Below are 24972 nucleotides of genomic sequence, written 5' to 3' on the forward strand. Positions count from 1 at the left end.
CCATTCAAATACATGGAGGGGTGGGGTTTAGGAGCTATACTGGGACCAGCCACCGGGGGGCGATCGAGGCGCGGAAGCTTCAGTTTCTGAGAGGAGCACTACAGGCTTGCTTTCATTGTGTTGCTGAGGAGCTACCTTCCACCATAACCTGCTCCTCCTCTTGTCCACAGTCAGGATTTGGCCGCTGACATTACCTAATGTCATTGTCATCAAGAACATAAATGTATTACAGATATCATTAATGTTGCTTTGTTTCGGTTCACGGGGGAATTATATCGCTGTGCTCCCCGCTCTTATCCAAGGCTGCATGGATGGGATGGGAGTTCTTGCCCAGAAGAGAACCATACCACCAATCCAAACTGTATGCAAATTGTCAATTATCTTTGAAGGAAGTGGTCCTGACAGACCCTGCACGTTTAAAATTGACTGCTTTTGGGATTTGTTCTTTGTAGCTTGGCAGCCCTATTCACTACCTACTTTCATTGTATGGAAAATAAATATGTATTTTGTGTTCCATGGATGGGACAAAATCATGCATGCTTGGAAGAGTGAGAAGATGAGGAAGATGGGTGTGCAAACTATTTCTTCAAGAGTGATACTCTCTGATTTACAAACAAGCACACAGACAGACACAATCTTGTGCACATACACATAAAGATGAAATATCTCACCTTGGCATTTCCCTCCATTAGTTGGGTCTCCGTAGTAACCAGGTTGACAGATCTGGCACTGTGGCCCAGCTGTGAGATTCTTGCACTGCTCACATACACTGCCATTAACACACACACTGTGTCCGTTACACTGACACGCTGAAACATAAATATGTGTGTTCATTTGATTAGACTGTTTTCACACACACCATAATTTACAGATTTTGATCAGTACATGCAAGCGTGTGTTTGTATGTGTACCTGGGCAGGTTATGTAGGCCCAGTCATAGCCTTTTTCCCTTGAACAGATACTGGTGTCCAATACCCTCTCTCGGCTCTGTCTGCTAAGGCTCCTCATTGGTCCACGGTATGATCCCTCAATACACTGGCCCTGACCTGTGTCCGTGGGGTCTCCGCACCATCCACAATCAGGCTGTCCCAGGCACTGACCACATGTACGATGACCCGAACAGTTTTGAGCTAGAAAAAGAGAAGATTTAGATAAATTAGTTAAAGATAAATGAGCGTTTCCCAACATTTTTAACCTTATATACCTCCACAGCACCATCAGTAATCTCCACTAAAACGATTAATATATTTTTTTACTTTAATTGAAATAAAGCTGAAATAAAATATTAGATTAGAAATATTAGATGGCAACTAACTGAAATTAAGTTGAAGTACTAAAATTACACAAACTGAGAAAAAAATAAGTTACGGTAACACTTGATTTTGATGGTCCACTTTAGACATTCTATCTATAAGCAACGTTCCAACTGCATGTAAGCTAACTCTCATTAGAGTATTAGTAGACTGTCTGCATAATATCTGCCAACACTTTATTTTGATGGTCCCCCAAGAGACATTTTACTCACTATAAGTAATTTTGCAAGTACATGTCAATCTTCAAAACCATGCCTTTACTCAAATGCACTTTGATAAACCTATAATATTTAGAGCTGTCGGAATGAATTTCAGAGGCATACATCATTCCTCCATGTGTCACTTCATATCTGTAAACAGAAAAAAAAAAACTAGCTCCTGCTTGTGTGGTGTGCTTGTATGATGTGGGAGTAGTAGCTGAGGTTATGTATGGAAAATTTGATGTGTTAAATATACTTGTCATACTCAAACAATGATAACACGGTTTGGGGATTGATTGTCCACAAACCCCACCTATGAGTAGTGGCAGCCAACACACATGGGCCTATTTACAAAGGGTCTGTTTTCTTCAGTGCAAAAAAAGCCATAATGCTTACCACTGAAGTGCTGATGACGTATGGCATTTAAAGTTATGTTTTTATAGTCAAGAAAACATGTATTTATTTGACCCAATAGAAAAGACAGGAGCTGCTATATTGATCTCAATTTTTTTTAGCTAATTTTAGACATCAGCATATTTGATCTAAATTTCCATGCAGGACAAATAAAAAATTAAAAAATCAATAAGAGAATGCAAATGTCAGTGAAATTCAGAGACATTCACAGGGGGGAAAAACAAAGCGTTAGCACCTCATAGTAGTTGCCGCATGTCTTTTGTATTACTTGACTTACTACATTTTGTACTTATTCAAAGTGACGTTATATCAATTTTGTTAGCAGCACTGAAATTTACTCTGCCTGGTTGTTGTTGAATGACCTTTTAATTTCAAAATAAATCGAGTTTTGTGCCATTACATTATGAATGTGTATTCATACAATGTGCCTGACATTCAGAGTGCTGGACATTTGAGACACACGGGACAGTTTCAGATGATTTACATTCTCTGTGCCAGTAGGGGTTTTCTATAACAAAGTTTTCTGAGCCCCTAAGTAATGACCTCCCTTCATTTTTAGAAATGTGTGTGTGTGGGAGCAGCAAATGTATGCAGGCAATAGGAACAGAAGAAGCGGCCATCAATGTACCTCTCGACCAGACCCTGTCTAATAGGTCCTCAGACAGTGTGTGGGTCAAAAAGTGTCTCGGGGTTAATGGCGAGGGCAGATTCTGAGAGATGTGGAGTGTGTCATTAAAAACAGGCCAGAAAGGCACACTAAGGGAACACCACCACAGTCTATGTGATACTCAGAAGTGAAAGTAAGATAGAAAGAAACGCCGTTTGAAGTGCCACAGAGTTTGACCTACCTTATCATATTCAAAAATGCGCTGTTTGGAGACGTTCTATATATACATTTTTAAAGTGTAGTTTTATAATCTATGAGGAGTCTTCCAGGCCATTATTACAAATGCAGGATATTAAATTGAAAGTATTGTTCATGTAAAAAGCAAAGAAAAGACTTGTAAATGAATTAAAAATAAAACATAAATTAACTTAAAAAATTATATAAACTAAAATCAAATTGCAACAAATAAGTAATTAATTTAGGCATCGCAACATTCTAATATACTGTATGAAAAATAGATATTCATTTTGAGATGTTAACATTGGGCATTGGTTTAGGGATGTGGGGTGGTTAACTGTTTGCCTAAGATGTGTGTCTTTAGTTCCTTCTTAAAATAGTTTTGTTCTCAGATGTTCTCAGAGTGGAGTAGATATGGTGAATGTTTTGGAGAGTGACTTTTAAACTTTTAATCTGACAGTGTTATTAAATTATTGTTGTTTTTAAGATCAGCTGTATGTGAATATTAGGTGATGGCAATAGTGTTGGGGAAAGTTACTTAAAGTTAAAAGTAATGGATTCCAAAATTGCGTTAATCTCTAAAAAATCAGCACAAGTACTGAAAAATGAAGCCAAAGCATTTCTATCCCCCTTGGTGGCTGGCTGCAGTATAGGTCATAACCCCGCCCTCTCAATGTAATCAAATGGGATTCAAGTGTTAATTTTTCCAGTAAGTTTGAATTTTATTCATTTTTTCTTATTGGTAAGGTTGAATTGGTTCATCGAACGTCAGCAGCAAAAACATTGGTTAACCCCCTCGAGTCGGCGGTCGCACCGGCGCGATCGGCTCCCTTTTTTTCTTATCAGTGCCAAAGAGTCTCAAATAACTCTGTCGTTATTTAATCATTCATGCAAGTGTTATACATCATTATATTCTGTTAAGTTTCTATTTTTTTGTGTACAGTAACAAAAAAAAAAATTGTTGTGCTTTTTGCAAAATAAGGGAAACAAACATGATTCGTGATCTTCAGCCTCTCTCTCAATGATGTCTAATCTGATTATCTTCAGAAAATGACCTGTAGCTTAGTGAAACCTTGACACACAAACATGAGACATATGTCTAAAGAAACGTTGAAATGTCAGGTTTTAAATCATGTAAATCAAAACGAAAACAAATATTCTGTGTTTATGTAATCTGTGTGAGAAGTGGGAGATATCAGTCAACTCGTTACTGACTCATTACCCGCTAATGCGGCCACGCCCACGGACCGCGCGCTCATTCAGATTCAAATACAGGCAATCCATGCGTCGACGCCCACACACACATCAACTCATACAAACACAACTAGTGAAGCTATGGTTCAGATACATTGCTTTGAGTAATAATCCTGGAATAATTCTCCTCACGGAAAGCTGATTCAGGGCTGATTGTGGTAAGTTTATTCAGTTAGCATCTGTGAATATGAAACGCAAAAAGACTGTTTAAATATAAATCCTGATGCAACATGGCAAGACTGTTTAAACAAGATTTATTTGGCCTGTTTTCGTTTTGTATAAATTGTATCTTAATTTTAATCAATGTTTTTATAACGAATTTTGCTTCATATTAAAGTTTAAATATTACACATGTTGTTGTTTTTTAGAAAGTGAATTGCTTTCTTTAAACTGAATTTCGTTTCGTTTCTTAATTTTAATCAAAGTTTTTAATATATTTGATATAATATAACAGACTGGTATAATAAATATATTAGTATATTTGATACCAATATAGCAGACAATAGCCTTAGCGCTGGCTCATGCATTTCGCTTGTTTCTGAATGAAGCTCGAAATGATATTTGATTATATATTATTTCTGATTGAAATCTTGTTTCTTTTTTTGGCAGATAATTTAGCTTGCTTTAAGTAAAAACTTTAAGTAAAAAACATTTAGATTTTCCCCCCAGAAAACTATTTTTTTTTTTACTGTTACTGTACTTATCTAGTAAACCTAAAATCTAGTAGGCCTACCTAAAGCTAATTTATTATGCAGCTCATTATTATGCAGGTCTTTGTTTCTCAGGAGTGATTACATTATTATTCATGGTTCGTTCACACCTACTCGCATAAGGCCTGAGTAAATAAAGTGTTTTACAAAATGTAAATGAATATATTGTTTTATGTGAATGAGTAGGCTCAATGATTCTCACATCATTTTGAAGCAAAAACTCCCAATAATCAAAGGTCTTGTGAACACATATCTATTGTGTGTTTTGAAGCCTTAATTAAAAAAAATTATGCATAAACATTATTCTCTCAAAAATACAAGCATGTACATACATGTTGCTCACATATTATGGTAGCCCAGTTTGTGCTGAATACAGTGTAATTATACTTTTGCCATTAACATGTTTATAAGCAACTGAAAAATGCACAAATGTCAGAGCATGACAAAACTTCTAAAGGGCCCCAAAACAGCTCAGACTCCTAGGGGTTAATAAAGTGAGATTAAATTCATAAAGTATATTTATATTATTTTGGTTTGTTTAATATTCTGAGTTTTCATTTCACTGTTTTAATTCATTTTGACTAATAGTGAATCTGTTTTTGCAAATGCATGCTCACATTTATTCTAGAACTACGATAACCATCATGTTTACACATCGCCTCTGCATTTGAAATGTCCTGAAATGTCGCCTCCTGATTGAAAGTAATACATTACATGAAAAAACGGCATATGAAAAATATACATTTTTATAGTTCTGTCAAGCTGTAAAACATTTTTTTTAAATGTCAAACATTTTGAGAATCACTGCTATATGAATAGTAACAATCCCTATATCAGTCAATAACCAATATAGCACAGACATACTGTGCATCCACTTTTAATGTTCTTCAGTGGTCATCTGTGACTTAATTACATTTACCAGCATGAACGCCAAACCACTGAGTGAATTGAAGATGTTCTGATTACTGGATGTATATACACATCTTATATTGCAATGAATAATACAACAAATGGAAAGAAGAAAAAAAAAGATTTGAAAAGTTTTCTGACATTCTGAGGAAGTTCTGTGCATATTTGCATGTTCTTTTGAATTCTTGATCTAGATTTCCATAGCGCACAGATGTGTTAGGTGAACTTTTTACCCAGAAGCTCCTCTCCCCTCCTGCATTATTCACGCCCAATACAATGATTCATTTTGCCGTGCTGTGCATTCGGCACAATCACAGAGGTGTTTCATAATTACAAACACAATTCTCATCTCTCCCTCTCTCACTTTCTCACGCTCCCTCCATTCCCTTTTTGTGTTTAGAAAAAAAAAGGAGCATTATCTTTAGCCAAGGACACCTAAACATTCATTACATCTATACAAATCTATACAACATTCTCAATGTTATGACTTTTTTTTTACTCAAAAGAACTGTTTTATTCCTTTAAATAAAACTTTTACACAAGTGTTAAAACATTTATAAATGTAACATAATTAAAATCTGTTCTTGGCATGTCTGACCCAATGACAACATGAAATCTCTGTCTACAGCAAGATAACATCTGTCTTGTGGACAGATTCACCAGGGACAGGGACACCTGTCAAACAGATTGCATTCAGGATTAACAAGCATAAAAGCGGAAAAGAAAAGATTTTAATAGAGAATTATTGCTTGTCTATGTAACTTTCCAGAGAAAGGAAGTCACATGCAAAAGCACATAGACATTGAGGAAGGCACGTCCCCCTCAATATTCAGAATAATGTATTTTGCAAAGACTGATTCTGACATTCTTACACTCATCTTTGGACATGTGATCTCAAAATGGCCAAGTAAGATCAAACAGGCCACAGATTCTACATCTCATGCAAGTCTACATCTCATAGTATATACATTTTATACAGTCAAACCTACATTTATTCAGAGACCTTTAACATTTTCTCACATTATCAGTTAATTCGCTGTAGTTTAGAAAATGGTAATAAAATATGACAAGAACTCAGAGTTCAACTGTGTCAGAACAAAATCATCTTGATAATGTCAGATAACTTCGATAGAAGGAATGGATTATTCCCAATCCATGTAATGCTTTTTTTGGTTTGACTGTATATATTTTTATATTGTCTAATGCTTTTTTTCAGCAATGACATTAAATTAATCAAAAGTGACAGTAAAGACATTTAAATTGTTAAAAACAAATCTATTTCAAATAAATTCTGTTCTTTTGAGCTTTTTATTCAAAAACTTTCAGCAAAAATATTAACCAGCTCTGTTAATATGAACTGTTTTCAACACTGATAATGAGAAATGTTTCTTGAGCACCAAATCAACATATTAAAATGATTTCTGAAGGATCATGTGACACTTAAGACAGGAGTAATGGCAGCTGAAAATATATTATATATAAAAAATATATATATTAGTGGTGTAACGGTACACAAAACTGACAGTTCGGTATGTACCTGTCACAATTCACCAGTGTGAGTGCCTGTGATTACCACCAGAGGGCACTCCACCCCGGACTGTGTCTCCATCACAAACTACATTTCCCATAACTCACTGCTCCTCATCATCCTTGATTACATGCACCTGTGTCTCATTACCCTGTTTACCTCACCCTATATCAACCTGGTTATCTCAGTAATTCATTGCGAAGTCTTGTCTAGTGTAACACTGCATTTCTGAGCGGTTTCCCTGGTTTCTTGTCTCTGGTTTTGGATTACTTGACTGTTCTGTGGATTACCTGTTTGCCTGTCTCTCCTGCCTTGTTTGCCTGTTTGGACTGCTTACCTGTTATGACCTCTTGCCTGTTTTTGACTACAAGTGTGGATTACCCTTTAAATAAAGCTGCATGTGGATCCTCAACCTTTGAGTCTCGGAGTGGTTTGTTACAGTACCTCGGCTTTGAAGTCACGGTTCGCAGTTTTACAAAATTGCTTTTTATTTATTTTTATTAAACAGTAGTTTACTGAAAAAATTGCGTCTGTCCTTAAAATAATTAAATTATAACTAAAAGTTTCTTAAAGATAATGCTGTAAACTATATAGAGAGCCCTTACTTGCACATTACTTTAATATCAAAGATTAACAACAGAGCCCAAACTATTAGCCTAAATTCAGTTGCTATTTATTTTTAGATATAATAATCAACACTCAAATAACACATTGTATGCAAACATGTAAACTTCACATGATAAGGCAGTTTTTGCATTAACTTCTAAATCTAATTATAAAATAGTTTTTTCTCCAATTCGTTGTTGAAATATAATCATTTATACACAGTGGCTGTCATTTTCATGATCATTTATTTAAACATACATTAAATAAACAAGACATCATGTTAAGTAGAATATAATTATTTATATATATATATATATATATATATATATATAGGCTAATATAGTGCATATATTTAGCGAAACAGTTGATCTAGTGAACTAACAGCTGTGGACACTGAATAAATTCTGAGGTAAATGTAATGCTGCGTGACATTGTTTACAATCTGTTTTATTGACGTCTTTCCGCGGTTGAAACACTGATTGAGCGATTACACGACATGATATGTTTCAGTAAGTTGTAATGTATCCTCAATAGGCATGTGCCGGTATCAAATTTTCATGTTGCGATTAATTGCTGAAGCTTTTATCACGGTATACGGTATTATCACGATATTGAAATAAGTTGCAAAAAAAGTGTTGTCATAATATAACAGGTTTAATAACTTTCTTATAACAAAAGAACCAAACATTTAAATACAATAAAGCAATACACAAAAATGTATAAAGTAAACAAATATTTAAAACAGATTAAAGTGCAAAAGAATTATAAAGAACAATAGGTAACACTTAACAATAAAGTCTCACCAGTTTATGCATTAACATCAACAAACAGCGAATAGCTACATTTTTACAGAAGTTATTCTTCTTTTATTATGTTAGTTTAAAAAAGCAACTGTTAGTGTTAGTTCAGGTCCATTAAATAATACAGTTACAACTTTTGATTTTAATAATGTGTTATTAAATGCTGAAATGTACATTTAACTAAGATTAATACATGCTTTAGAAGTATTTTTCATTGTCATTTTGTTAAAGGGGGGGTGAAATGCTGTTTCATGCATACTGAACTTTTTGCACTGTTAAAGACTTGGATTCCCATGCTAAACATGGACACAGTTTCAAAAGCTAAGGTGGACGTTTGATGGGAGTATTTCTTTGCCAAAATTAGTACTTCCTGTTAGTCATAAGTTTCGGAAAGTTTTTTTCGATCATGGGTCCGCTTGACGTCAACAGGGCGGAATTTCCTTGTATGGGCCGTCCGGACAATTCTACCGGAAGAGCGCGCGCGAGAGAGAGAGAGAGAGAGAGAGAGAGCGAGAGCGCGCGAGAGAGAGAGAGAGAGAGCGTGAAAGCAATAGGCTACGCCCATCAAAGCGCTGGCTCGTAGCCAAATAACCCCGCGTTAAGGCAAAAGTGGATGGAATTTGCTTTTCCGGATTTTCAAATCGCCTAATACTGAAGGATGGAGCGGTCCCAACGATAAAGGTCCCAACGTTGGAACCGCAGGCACTGAGTAAGACTGCTTCAAATGTCTGTTTTTGCCTATGCCCATCAAGTAGCCCAAACATGACCACGTATTGATCAATGGAGCATGCGATGTATAGTGTGTGTACATTTGTTTAGCTGGCCACTATATGTGTATGTTTGTGTATTGTAAAAGCACTCCAAACAACAATACACAAAGAATGGGGAAATATGTTGAACTAAATAAGCGCGCTTCTTCATTCAAATGCGCTACTATTCCATGTCTTTCTATGTAAACACTAGCCTGACGCGCAAAACCAGTCCGCTTACTACAAATCATGTCTACACAAACCACGCGTAAACACACACACACACACACACACACACACACACACACACACACACACACACACACACACACACACACGATATAATTAAAGTATAAATGTGTAAATAACACAAGCCGCTAAGCATATTATATAGTTAGTGTAACTTATAACAGTTACCACATAGAGATGTCCTGCTCTAGTCGTTTTTGCTGCTGCTCCTGTTCAACTTCAGCCTCTGGGTCTGATTCCGGATCATAGATGTATGGATGTATCCGATTAAAAGCCATTTTTTATGTTGAATAAAGTTTTTCCCGCTTTTAGGGATGACGCAGCTTTCAGACGCACTCAACACAGTAACAGCGGCGCGCGCTCTACATTCTTTAGCTCCGCCCACACGATACGCCCCCAGCCGCACGGCTTTTTCCGGAAAGACTCGGAACAGCACATCTTTCTTTAATAATTATGATTAAAATAAAGACTTTTCGGAGATATGCAGGATGCAATGCTACTCTATAGGTACTCAAGATTGACATGAGACTGAGTGTTCCCCCCCCCCTTTAATGAATGAACTAATGTTAAATAATGGAGCCTTGTAAAGTGTGTGATTGAACAACAGTCAGAACATATTCAAACAATATCTAGGGCATGTAATTTAGTCCAGATTAAAATATAAAATGTTCAAGTTTGAAAATAAATAGCCTTAAGTATTAGGTTATGTGATGAGCGGGGAAACGGCTGCACTTCTGTTGTTCCGTCAGCGCCCTCTGCTGTCAAAGAGTAAATGTGCACTTCAGCGCAGGCGTTCGGCTCATGCACGGTCTATTTACATCAGTGCGCGTCCCTCTTTGACGTGTTGTTCATTTTAAACGGTTGATGGGTAAAGTATTCTTAAAATTCATTCTAAAAATCGGAATAATTCGTAATAAATAATTATTCACGGTATTTTGAAGTGCCCACGATAACAATATTGTGCATGTTCATTATTGCGGTATATCGTATTACCGTTTACCGGCACATGTCTAATCCTCAACATACCTTAAGATATTAATTCATGTTACTTCTTTAGGAAGAGATGATGGCGTTCACACACACGGTCGGTATCAGTCACGTCACATTAAAGAGCGTCAAAACGGCATTTATCATTTGAATTGTGATAAAATTGACTAAATACTTAATACGAATACTTGTACCGTTACACCCCTAATACATATATATATATATATAAAAATAGAAAACAGTTATTTTGAATTGCAATAATATAATACACAATGTTACGGTTTTACTGCATTTTTAATCAAATTAATTAATTGCTGATTATAAGACACTGGCCCCAAACTTTTGAATGGTAGTGTACATGCCATAAATATTTTTGGGGTGAACCTTTTCTAATGTAGAAACTCTTATCCACAATGTCTAACAAAACAGAGAGATATAATTTTTGGTAAGATTATACATGTGAACAGAAAGGATAAGGTTATGAAAGTTATGAAAAAAGTATGCTCACTATTCAGCTTTACTTTTTGCCTCAAGGATACTTTTAGACACATATTTTAGCACATTTAGCACTATATTTTAGCACATTTGTCTGTGTTAAAGACTGAAAAAAATTACAAATACTTCAAACTCATTTCATACCATAACAGTACAGCACAATGGATGCAGCCACTTGCAACACGCTGGCACATTGTACAATATGGTATTTCTTTTATCTTCACTTCTGCATTGAAAAGGCTATATTTGCAGGGTATATTGAGCCAGAGAAGAAGTTCATTTCCATTTTGATTAGGTGCATATTATCATGCTGTCAAGCCGCTTCTTTATCTCTGTCTGGGCTTTTGTTTAAATATGAAAACTGCACTTTTTCTAATTAAATTATCCTCTATCACAACAGGTACATCTATGGGGCAAAGAATCACACAGCAAAATATTTGCTGTGGCCATGAACCAACTCCTTGGAGAAAGAAAAGGGATCCTCTAGCAATTCACTTCCATCAGAGAGCTGACCTTAATGATGTTTATTGTCTGACAGATCGCCTCTATGAAATACAGCCATCAACATCCCAGATAACAATGCACTGGAGGCCTTTAGTCTCTACAGTCCAGATAAAATCAATGACCAGCACATCCACAGAGAGAGAACAGTAATATCTGTGTAACTCTATAATGGCGAATGGAAGGAGAGTTTGTGGAATCAGGGTCTCAAGGCCATGAAAAGACTTTCAACTTCCTGAGACACTATAGACAGGCAATTTCGCCTGTCAGGTTTTTGTAGTAGATTTTTTTTTTCTGGAGAAATATGTTGGTTATTAAGCATTATGCCTCTCAGTTGGACTGCATGTCTATTTTTTATTCTCGTCCCTGTTGCAGCTGCTCATTTGCGCCACATTATGATGCCAGCTCTAGTGCCTCTTAATGCAGAAGAAAAGAATGATTCCATGCGTCTACAAAGTTGCTGATGACTATACAAGGTAGGTCCGCGTCAGCTACTCATAAGGCTTTTCTGAGACGATTACCATCAGTCATTTCAGATCCTTTGGCAAGGTTCTGTTGTTTTGGACCACATGATATCGCTCTTGTGTATAGGAATATTTCTGCAAATCTACTTAGAAAGAACTAGAGGAGCTGTTGAATCATAAAGCGACTGAGAAGAGATCTGAACAGCCTCAGTTTCAGACGGCACACCCATGAACCGCCCACAGTTCGCACACTGACACATGATGTATATAAGAATGGCAAGTGGTAGCTGAAATCAAGAGTTCAAATCTGAGTGACTGTTTTTTTGTAAATAAGAGCATTTGAAAGATGTCTCAACAACAAAGCTGGGTTTACAAGGATTATGTTCATAAAGGTTATGTTCATAACTCTAGAACTATAAGGACTAAAAACTAAATTCTGCATTTCCAAAATTTTTATTTCTGGTTAACATTTTATCAATTTTTTTTACGCTCTCAATTTTAAGACAAAAACTTAAAAACCTAACCTCAAAAATGTTCAACAGACAAAACATTTTCAAAAGAATTTTGATATGTGAAAGTGTTGACAAGATGTACGCAAATCCAAACTTAACAAAACTTGGGATACATAGACAACCAGACATTCTGAGGAGGCATGCCAAGTTGCGACAAATTTTGCACATAGGTGGCTCTACAACTAAAAAAGTCTAAAGCCGAAGAACATATTTTGAGAAATGTCTTAATGTTTATTAAGATGTCTTAATGGTTCATCTTAAAAATATCTTCTTTTGTGCTTGCAGAAATGTGGTATGACATGAGTATGAGTAAATGTTTGCAGTATTTAAATTTTTTGGTTAAATTGTCACTTTAAGCTAATTTTTGCTGTGTTGAATTGCTATAATATCTTTTTAGAAAACCCCATCACTAAATGGCACTTATGCCGAGTTCACACTGCCCAATTGTAGGCCCGATTTTGACTCTGTGACAGGTTTTGCGAAATCGCCGACAAATGCCCGAAATCATAGGCAAATCGGTGCTCTTTCATACATGGGACAATCACGCATTGTGAATTATTAAAGACGTGATCTGAGAGAATCACAGACGAGTCGCCGACGCCCTTGAGATATTTGGCATGGACCATCCGGCAATGATGACCTACAGCCAATTTGAGAGCAAGATACAGGGCAGCGGGATGTTCAGGAAGGAGTTATAGACCAGAACATCAGTATTTTAATAGATATATTTACAATTATATCAAAAAGAAACAAAGCATAAACATTTGCTTGACCAGCCGCAACTGCAGCACATTGCAAAATAATTGATTTACCTCAAACTCTCTTTGCAGTAACACTATCCTTGATCACCGCGTCTCCCCAACCATTTCCTCCTCCATAATCTTTTATTCTTTTTCTCCTTTTCGATGCAAATCAGCGCACAGACAATTTGGATCGCAAGCTTTCTGCAGTCTATATTTTTTATAACTATTTCAGTCTTGCGAAAACTCCGGTCTGACGCATGCGTGATCTCGCGTTGTTTCCTTGTCACATCTTACGTGTTTGCTTGTGAAACGTAGTTTGCGGACCAGAAAGAGTTATCTGCTATTCTTCTTGTTTTACAGTCATGCAATGTGAAACCCCTTGTCGCAGATCCATCGTGCAGTGTGTACACAGCAGCGACTGAATGCTACCCCAGATTAGGGTTGGGTACCGAAATCCGGTTTCAATATGGCACCGGTACTTATATAACCGGTATGTACCGGACCGAATCAGAACGCAGATTTCGGTTCCTCATTTCGGTGCCAAAATTCAAACGTGCTTTCGCGCTTTGGCTGAGCCAGAGACAGACGCTCAGCGCTCGTCACATCACAACTCATGACAACTATTCAGTGTTTTCAACCACATCATGTTTATTTCAGGTTTCAGACATTTAAATGCTCATAAGTAGGCTACTAGCAAAAAACACACCCTGATGTCTATGAAAGCGGCTATGACAATCCTTTCAGACGATTATAATTTGACTAACGTTACATGTTTTATTCACATCAGATACATGCACATTACATAGTAACTATAGCGTTTACTCTGTTCTTCTTCCAGTTCACTGGTCACTTACTTTCATGTATTTCGTGAGACGAGAATTAACTCAAGTGTTGTAAATCCGACAGATCCGATTCTGAGGCGCAAACTAACATGGCGCCGCCCATTACGCTTTATAGATCAACTAACACACATTCACTCACACATTTGAACATCAGATAGTTCGTGACACAGTTAAGAAGTTTGTGAATATTTTGAATAAAAAGAAAAAACGAAATAAACCCGATACAGCTGAGCTGTCAGCGCTATTGCGGCTGCTGTGTCATCATGTGAGAAACATGACGCGTCGCCATGGAAACATTAAGACGATGCGTTCTAAAATATTTAGCCAGAGAATATGATCATATTTCAAAAAAGAGCTGAAGCTCGAAGCTGGTTAGTAGCATACCGAGAATACAGACTACTGCTGTTATTATTGTAATTAAGAGTTATATTAGGCTTGTTGTAGTTGGGTTAGGTGGCTTAGGTTTTACTGTGAATTTGTAAATAAGTCAATTATAATTTGTAAATAAGTAAATTGTGTTTTGTATTTATTTATATTCATACATTTAAGTATACATTAAACTTTTAATAAATGGTTCAATTTAAATAAAAAATAAATAAATAAAAAGCCATTTAATGTCATCCACCTCGTTTTGTGGCCTTTTTAAAAAAAAAAAAAGTATCGGTTCAGGCACCGTTTTGGCACCGGAACCGTTTTAAAAGTATCGGTTTGGCACCGGAATCGAAAAAAACCCAAACGATACCCAACCCTACCCCAGATAGTCATGCAGTGTGAAAAGAGCAGTGATCCGACCAGTTTGAAAATCATGCAGTCTGAACTTGGCATTAAACATAAAACAAACAGTCTTTGGTCACTTTACATGACAATTAGACAGTCTATTGCAGTCCAAGTGGGCAATTCTTGGTCAGAAAACCTGCAATGATGACCAGACTTTATGCCCCAAGTCAAAAGTCTGAATAAGATGAAACTGAGGCTAAGATCAGAATGATTTTTTTCTCTTTGTGCCGGGTCTCATGTGCAAAGCCGGACAGACGTCGATAGTTTATAGATTTTTCCATTGGAGACCAGTCAGAGTGTGACAGGAGTTTATAGTGAGTTTGATACCTGCCTTTGCAGCAGGCTTAGCGTTCACAACATCTGCTCTCTCAGAACTCAATCTCCCTTAGGCTCACAACAGAAGGAAAAAATGAGAAGGTGGGAAGTAAACGAGTTAGAAGGTGTGTGTGTGTGCGTGTATGCTCACCAGAATAGTGTGTACTCATAACTCCAGCTTCTAGTCTGCCATGCCTCTTAATGTGTGTGTGTGTGTGTGTGTGTGTGTCCTTGATGGTACAAGTGAGCACTCACCACCACAGTCACCAGTTTGCCACTCCAGGCACTGGCCGTAGGGGAAGGAGATGACATACGCGTTGGAATCCACACAGCGCTTGGTGCTGCCACACCACATACACTCCATGGCCTGGCTGGTGCAGTTGGCACAGGTGGTTCGCAGGGCGCAGGGCATCTTACATGGACGCACGGTAAGGTTTGGGCTCACTGAGCGAGGGAAATGCAGTAGTCAGTATTGCAATGACCTTTAAGCTAATTACATCATTTGAAATACAATGATGTCGCTGGCAAAAATTGTCAAACAATAGAAAACGTTAATTTAAACACCTAATATAACAATTCAAAACAACAATACAATTTCCTGATAAGATACAGTTTACACTTTATTTGATTAATTTGTCCAATATTTATCTTAAGAATTTTCTTATTTAAAGGTTCAAATTAGAATTTGAATCCCACATTTCAATGTGGTCTCACATTGCAATTATGTACTGTAATATACTCTTATAGCTATAATAATAATTCTCCATTTTCATCACACTAAAAAAGATGATGATGGTACTAACAATGTTTATTATATTCACGATAAGGACAGTGTCTATACACGTTGCCCCAAAACAACTGGTTTGTTACCTCCTGTAGAGTGAGAGAAACAATTGAAATGAGCACAATGAGCAGAAGAACATAAATAAGACATGAAAATTAGCAGAATGAACACAGAGATGAAGGGAGGACGAGTTGACATTCATTCTTTATGCTCTTTGCGTGTGTCTGTAGGGGGGAGTGTTCAAATCTCGTTCAAGGCCTAATTTGTGCTTCCTGAGTCTCTATTCTAGAGTTTCAAACAGGTCCAATAAACATACCGCAGCCAAGGAAACAGAGGATGTGAGAGAGTACACAACAGCTATGCTCATTTACAAAAGCAAAATAATAATAAATTCAAAGAAATTGGAAGAAAATCAAGGAAATATAACTCCTTGTTTTACCTGGACATCATTTCTTTCAAAAAAACATTCATAAAACCTAGTAATATGTTCATTTCTTCATTTGTGTGATAACACTATATGTGACCCTGGACCACAAAACCAGTCATAAGTCGCACAGATATATTTGTGGCAATAGCCAATAATACATTGTATGGGTCAAAATTATCGATTTTTCTTTTATGCCCAAAATCCTTAGGATATTAAGTAAAGATCATGTTCCATGAAGATATTTTGTAAATTTCTTACCATAAATATATCAATTATTAGTAGTAGTAGTAATATGCATTGCTAAGGACTTAATTTGGACAACTTTAACCCCTAGAGGATTGTACAGTTTTGGGGCCCTTTAGAAGTTTTGACCTGCTCTGACATTTGTGCTTTTTTCAGTTGCTTATAAATTATTATTAATAGCAAAAGTGTCATTACACTGTATTCGGCACAAACTGGGCTACCATAATATGTTAGCAATATGTATGTACATGCTTGTATTTTTGAGAGAATAACATTTATGCATGTACACAAAATTTATAGCATCTGAGCAGAAATTTGTGAACAAAAGCTTTATTGATGTGACACTAGGCTATTTTACAGTATACACTTCATAATCAGTCCAAAACAGGCCAAAGAAATCTAGTCTAAACAGTCTTACATCTATGACATTTTATTTAACGTATTTGTTATATTATAGAGCCTATAAATGTTAATCTGCAGTTTAATACGTCACACAGACACATGCAGGATTCATATTCTTATTTGCGGTTTAATATTCACACACACACTAACAGAATAAACGTACCTCACAATCATAGGCTGAAACCGTTGTAAAAATAAAGAGCTTTTCTTCTGAGGTAAATTATTCCAGGATTATTCCTCACCGCATCTCAAAATGATGTAAAGTACATGCACCAATCTTGATGTGTTTTTTCGAGTTGATGTGGGTGGGGATATACTCGCATGGATCGCATCAGTATTTGACTTTCAAACGAACGCACGCTCCGTGGCCGCATTAACACTAATGAAGAATCTGGCAAATGACTGACATCTCTCTCTTTTCAAACAGATTACATAAACAGAGAATATTTGTTTTTGATTTGATTTACATAATCTAAAATCTGACATTTTAACGTTTCTTTAGACATATGCCTCATGTTTGTGTGACAAGTATTCACTAAGTTACAGTTAATTTTCTGAAGAGTATCAGATTGGACTTTATTGACAGGGAGGCTGCAGATTGCACATCATATCGATAAAAATCGATAGAGTTATGAGTCTCTTTGTCACTGATAAGAAAAAAATGTGAGGTGGTCGCGCCGGCATGATCTTTGACCTCTAGGGGTTAAAGGCGATTTTCTCAATAAAAATTTTTTTTGCACCCTCAGATTCCAGATTTTCAAATAGTTGTATCTCGCCACATATTGTCCTATCCTAACAAACCATGCATAAATGGAAAGCTTATTTATTCAGATTTCAGATTATGTATAAATAACCATTTAAAAAAATTGACCCTTATGACCAGGGTATATCCAGGGTCACATATGGAAACATTTTTTATGGCAGATAGAGACACCAAATCACCTTGACATATGTGACACAAAGAGCCATGAGCAGGCCCAGACTGAATCCGCATAAAATTCATGGGGAAATCTTTAGAATAGGTATTAAACCAAGTTTATATTAACAGAGCTGAAAATACTACAACCAAACTGCTAACTGAAAGCATTATCAAATTAAGACAAAATATATTTAATAAAAGTCTACTTAGGGATGTGTAGAACAGTGTGAATGCCAGATTTCCCAATTCTTCAGCACTCTGTGGAGTTTTCTGTGGGAGCCGATTTAGTTTGGGTTTGATGTGTAACAACAGCATCCACCACAGAGCAGGCGTTGAATCACCTCAAGGTTCATGTTTCAATGAAACTGTCAAAAGAACAAACCAACGAAAACTTTTCTTACCAACTGGCTTCTCACAGATCAGCCCCTCGGTGTTGGCAGTGCAAGGTTTGGCTTTGAGTCCAGCTACCTCAGCTCTTTCCAGGTACGCACAAAATCCTGAGTCACTTGGCTCCCCTGGTAACCACTGCAGCGTGCTGGCAGTGAATGGAGACATGTCCTCCCACCCCCAGTATGAAACATTTATCTTCCTTAGACCCACCCAGGGAGTAAGTTTCTGCAAGAGAGAAAACGGCTATGTTCATGTCATGGTGGTATATTTTATATATATATATATATATATATATATATATATATATATATATATATATATATATATATATATATATATATATATATATATATATATATATATATATATATACACATACAAACACACACATTTAACATGTAACATCCACATATGGATGGGTAACAATGGCTACAAAATGTTGTGAAACATACAAAATATGTCCAGCCAGGGTCAGACTAGCTTAATCATGGTTCAACGGCATGATGTTTATTTTCTGTCTGGGTCTTTTTTTTCTAAAAGTCCAATTCATACAATAACCTGAATAGAGCTCTTCTATGATGAGTATCAGAATTCAGAATTAAAATTCAATTTGATATTGCATTTAGAAAAAAAAAGCCTCAATAAAAGAATTACATTTCTTGAAAAGAAAACAATATTTACTTATTTCTGAGAAACAAAACAGAAAAATCAGGTGCTGCAACTTTCACAGAAACATGTTGCCCTTGTTTCTGTTTGCTTGGAATTGAAATTTGACTGAGACATATATTTACCATGTTTAAATGCATAAAGTCCCTTTTGAACACAGGTTCAATGAGCTGTTATCACTCTATGTTCATAAATACTCAGATTATGAACATTAGTGTAAAGAACAGAAAGACGTCTGAAGCTAAAACGATAAACAGACTGACATATTTGCAGATGCGGTAAATTCAGTGAAATAAAAAAGCGTTCATCTTCATAAACCTCTATTTGAACTCGATTTGAACTTGATTTTGCCTCATTACAGACTTCCAGCTGGACATTCATTCAGAGCACCTTGACGTTTTGATGGCTAATAAGCCTGTCTACTCTGTTTAACACGTGCTATAGTCTTATAAATACACTTTTTTCTTTCTCTTGCTCTTTCTCTCTTCTTTAGGGAAAGGCAAAAGGCCAATGCATGGTTTAATTATCAATTCAAGGCAAAACAAACTAAATTTGACATACCCCAACCCCTCCATTCAAATTAACAACTTCCATGTATGAAAAGGTCTTGCGTGCTTTGATTAAAAGGTTTAAAAGGTTTAAGATCTCCTGCGAGTTTGTGCAGCCACAGGGAGTGAGTGTGACTGTCTGAGTGACAGCAAAGAGAAAAAATAGTGGCAACTGAGAAACCGTTGCATGTGAATCTTTCACATCAAAGGTGGGTCCTTTAGAAAACTGTGTTAATCTTCAAAGGACAAAAGCCGCTTAAACACTGAGGCTCACGCCGCAATCAGCGAGGGAGCGGATTACGAAGAGAGTCACTCCTTTCCTTTTAATTAACACATGACAAATATTTACACCACAGAACCAGGGGGACTCCACAGATTTTGTGCAGAATAGCTTTTTATTGAAGGCATGAGTAAGGTTTTTTGACATGTAAACTTGAATTTTAAGCTTTACTGACATTTAGAAACAAACTTGCACACTGAAACATCTAGCATTACATCTGGACTTGACACAGAGACTTGCCAAGTAAATTGTAAATTCGAATGTTTGTTTACTCAGACAGAAATATCCGTCACAACATTTGAGGGTGTTTAAAGAATCACTTTAAAATGGGATTCAGAGCAGTGCAAGGCAAATATACTTACAATCAAGATTTAATTTAAGTAAACAAATCAGGAGCCCAGACAGAAGTGCGAGTTTCAGTCAAAAAAAAAAAAAAAAAGCTCACTGTCAGCATTATTCCTTTGCTTTTTCACATCGCATTTGGTGTGAAAGGGCCTTTGGGAAAGCTAAAAGTACAGGTATTTCAATATATAAATATAAAATATAATCTAGTATTACTTAATATACTTTATATAATATACCTTTACTTAATATACCTTTATTTATTTACTGTAATAATTTATTTATGACTGAATTTCTTTTGGAAAAACCTTTTACTTAATTGAGAACTAAGCCACTGTTTTATTTATTTTTTTGTTAATTTTTATATTAATAATAACAAATAAATATTTAACTGTAATAAGTAAATAAATGATATCAATAGCATATTAGTTGCTACAAAAATTGCTGTTGTATCAAATCTGGTATCTAGTATCATGAAAAAATCCACTGGTATTGGCAATGACTACTGAATTTTTTATATGGTGATGAAATACATAATCAGCAGTGTTGGGAAAGTTTTACTTTTAAAAGCAATTTGTTACAATAGTGCAATACTCTCTAAGAAGTGAATGCATTATTTAGTTACTTTTTATGGAAAATAATGTGTTACATTACTTTTGTGTTACTTTTTTCTCACATGGGCTGGGCTTGCTTGGTTGTTTTTAATAACAACAAAAAAGTTCTATTTTGGAAAATATAAAGAATTGAAATGAATAAGCCTCACATTTGTGTAATATAGCTTTTTTTAATTATTGCATGTTTGCGTAATATTGTGAGTTTGCATTTCACTGTTTATTTATTTTGAAGAATGGTAATCAGTATGCAGCAGATCTAGAAAAACTTTTTTCCCACACAAAGGCCAGTGATTATGCTTGACTCACCCTCCCCTGCAGCTGATACTTCTGCAGCTCATCCAGTATAAAGTCTACCTGCCTGGCTGAGGTTAGAGAGGCAATGTTGCCATCCAGGTTCTTACAGTAGTGCTGGGCATTATCATAACTCTCCTTACTAACATTCAGCCTCAGACATGCATCTCCAACCTGACTCCAGCCGTCTCCACACAAGTGTGCTGTAAAAAAGCAGAAAAATCCAGGATAAAACCAGGCTTCTGTCCAAACTAGGCCTCACTCACACAAGACCTCTTAAAAAGCAAACAAATAATTCTGATCACGATATTGATAAAAGGAGCTTTCTGTGTATTATACTGCGAAAAACAAGTTTCTTTAAAGATTTTAGTACTTTTATTCAGCAAAGACAACTCAAATTCTCAAAAGTGACAGTAAAGACATTCATAATGTTGCAAAAGATTTCTGTTTTTAAATGCTGTTCTTTTGAACTTTCCATTCTTCAAAGAATCATGAAATGTATCAGTTTCCACAAAACTATTAAGCAGCACAAATATTTTTTACATTGATGATAATAATAAGAAATGTTTCTTGAGCAGCAAATCAGCATATTAGAATATTTTTTAAGGTCCATGTGACTGAAGACTGGAGTAATGATGCTGAAAATTCAGCTTTGTCATCACAGGAATAAATTATATTTTCGAATATATTAAAATAGAAAACATTTCATTTGAATTGTAATATTTCACAATATTACTGTTTTACTGAATTTTCAATCAAATAAGAATATCCTTGGTGAGCATAAACTTTTCAAAAACTTTTTTTTTTAAATCTTATCGACACCAAACTTTTGAACAGAAGTGTAAATTAAACTACATTATGAAATTAAGAGTCATGCTACCCTTGGGTTTTGAACTTATTACAGTGAGCAGCACAAGAATAATTAACCATTACGATGGTTAACCACAAACACCCACACTCAGACAAACCCTGAAAAGCAAAACAAAAGGAAATGCACATAGTCATAGTCAATTATGAAACCACACAGTACTAAAAATAGTGTAAAATAACCATCTTCCCTTTCGTTTCAAGGGTACATTTTGTCAAATGTGGCTGATTATAGTCTAAGATAAAGGCAGTCATATAATGAAGAGAGAAACAACAGAACGCAGAAAAGAGAAAAAGAACAATAATCTCTGGGTTCTTTGACAAGCTGCTCAGCCATAAATGGATAATTAGCTCAGCAAACTTGAATAATTGCTGCACTTGCAATTGAACTTCTGGTCGAGGTCAGAACTCATGTGTCATGTACATTCCAGCTCCAAAGGTCTCCATTTTCCATGGTTGGATATACTCATGTCTTCACTACAGAGTTGATGTCCTTTGCAGATAAAGTCGTCTGTGTGTGTATATGTACGCTTTCAAATTGAGCTATCAGTCAGAAATATGACAGCTGAGCAGTGAGTTTCTTTCTAGCTCATGTCCTTGAGAAGATCCAGATATCGGACACAGAAAGACTGAGAGAGAATGACCAGCTCAAACCCTGAATGTACAACCTCGGTTATGGTGCCCCTTACCTCTGCTCCATTAATTGCTCTGCTCCATTTATTTCTTCTTCCAAGACCTCCACCACGAGGTTTCGAAGTCTTGGAAGCAGCCATTTCCGGCGCGGATTTTGCCACTGTTTCTAAAATGGCGGATCAAGTTATGCTATGATGCCGGCTGTTGAAGGGACTTTCGTGGCCCATCTCGTGCCTACTTCGACTTCATCGTGGAAGCCACGCCCCCTGCTGCCTTCCAAATCAGGCAAAAGCCCTAGGGTCACGTTGCGTGGCCAATGCTGGGGGGTCAGCCCGGCCAGGCAGTCGAACAGTCTCCTGTATTAGAGGTCTCCGCCACACTTGTGCCTCGGGGCTCTATACAGGTAGACCCCCTTATGACAGAAAGCTCCTTAGCTCCACATGTGCTTCCTTTTTCCACAGACACCAGAGGTTTTTCTGTGGTTAGGAAATGTATTGGCGCCCACAGTATACCAGGTGCCGAAAACAGAGTGGTTAATACTTCTAGCAGAACACTGGGCCGCGTGGGAATGCCTGCCTGAAGTCTTGCAAATGGTGTTACGTACTATATGCCACGACTACACCATCTAATTCCGCAAGGCCCATTTCTTTCCAGCGGTGCTCTTCCCATGACGGTGCGTCCTTGGGAGGCCCCGGCTGTGAGACTGAAAATTGTGTCTCTTAAAGAAAGGGACTATAGAAGAGATACCCCCCTCTCAGGCAGAGGCAGGCTTCTACAGCTGTTATTTTGTGGTGCCCAAAAATTGTGCTGGATTACGTCCGATTCTGGACTTGCGTAGCTTAAATCTTGCACCCAGAGTGAGAAATTTCTAAATGCTGACATTGAAGTCTATTCCGTCTCAGATTCGAACCGGGTTTGGTTTGTGATCATCGATCTAAAGCAGGGGTGTCCAACCCTGGTCCTGGAGAGCTACCACCCTGCAGATTTTAGCTCCAACCTCAATCAAACACACCTGAACCAGCTAATCATGGTGTTCAGGGTGATAGATAATTACAGACAGGTGTGTTGGAGCAGGGTTGGAACTGAAATCTGCTGGACGGTAGCTCTCCAGGAGCAGGGTTGGACACCACTGATCTAAAGGATGCGTATTTCCACATCCAGATCATCAAGAGACACAGGAAGTTCCTCAGGTTTGCTTTCGAAGGTAAAGTCCTTCCATCCGGACTGGCCTTAGCTCTTCAGACTTTCACGAATGATATGGATGCTGCTCTGGTCCCATTGCGGCTCCAGGGCATCCGGATTTTGAACTACCTGGACGATTGGTTGATAATAGCTCAATTCCAGGAATTGGCAGTAGTTCATCGAGACGGAGTTTTCTGCCATTTGAGGAGCCTAGGTTTATGCATAAACCATCAGAAGAGTGTTTTGCTGCCAAGCCAGTATTCAACTCCCTGGGTGTGGATCTGGATTCTGGCGTGATGCGGGCACGATAGTCTCCTGAACGCGTTGAGTCACTAAAGACTGTCTGAGTCATTTCAAGGCAGGTCGCTTAGTCCACGTTGGTCTTTGCCACAGACTGATGGTCCTTATGGCAACAGCGTCCCCTGTAGTTCAGTCAGGCCTGCTCCACATGAGACCATTCTAATGATGGGCCAAGAGTCAGGGGATCTCGTCCCATTGCCAACCTTTTTGCAAAGCCCTGGTTACAAGCAGAGGCTTCATGCTCTGCATCCATGGACGAAGCTCCCGCTGCTCCGCGGAGGAGTTCAGTTAGGGGCATGTTGTCGTCGCAGGACAATCACAATGGACACATCCTTTACAGGGGGAGTTTATCAGGGACGCCTGACCTTTGGTGTATGAGCGAAGTGCATCGTGGTTGGCACATACATCGTTTGGAGTTGCTAGCAGTGTTCTGGCGCTCAAACGGTTCTTACCCCCATCTGAAGGGGTGTCACGTTTTGTCGTGTCACCCCTCACTGGCCCTCTCACATTGGTTTTCAGACCTGGTCAGTCTGTTAGCTGGCCCTCCATGGGAGGTTCCCCTCAATTCAGACCTGCTGACTCAAGCCCAGTGTATGATCTGGCACTCCTGTCTAGACTTTTTTGGAAGTTGTGGGTGTGGGCCCTGAGCGGGGCGCGTTAAGGTGTTCTGGTCTCTCGGCTAAAACAGATTACAGATACTCCACGAGGCGTCTTATGCCTTTAAGTGGAAGTCGTTTACCTCCTGTGTAGACAATGTAATCTAGATCCAGCTCATTGCTCGATTGGTTCAATACTGGAGTTCTTACAAAGTTGTTTTTCGGCAGGGACGGCTCCAACCATTCTGTAGGTCTATGTGGCAGCTATATCTGCAG

The 24972-nt window shown here is 37.3% G+C and overlaps 1 protein-coding gene and 1 long non-coding RNA gene across 2 annotated transcripts in view; both read right to left on the reverse strand.

The window, feature by feature from the left end:
* The window catches only part of LOC307142248, a 673051-nt gene that overhangs the window by 353882 nt on the left and 294197 nt on the right, over nt 1–24972 (reverse strand). The gene's annotated exons all lie outside the window — the stretch shown is intronic.
* atrnl1a (attractin-like 1a) overlaps nt 1–24972 on the reverse strand; it is a 351306-nt gene that overhangs the window by 210432 nt on the left and 115902 nt on the right. Inside the window, exons 16-20 of the mRNA XM_079843147.1 lie at nt 21134–21321; nt 18389–18602; nt 15468–15656; nt 912–1130; nt 672–809 (exon numbers count right to left, since the gene is read on the reverse strand). Of these exons, the coding sequence (XP_079699273.1) occupies nt 672–809; nt 912–1130; nt 15468–15656; nt 18389–18602; nt 21134–21321 (948 nt within the window). The remainder of the gene's footprint in view (nt 1–671; nt 810–911; nt 1131–15467; nt 15657–18388; nt 18603–21133; nt 21322–24972) is intronic.

This window comes from Gobio gobio (genome assembly GCF_949357685.1).
Source record: "Gobio gobio genome assembly, chromosome: 18".
Classification (NCBI taxonomy): domain Eukaryota; kingdom Metazoa; phylum Chordata; class Actinopteri; order Cypriniformes; family Gobionidae; genus Gobio; species Gobio gobio.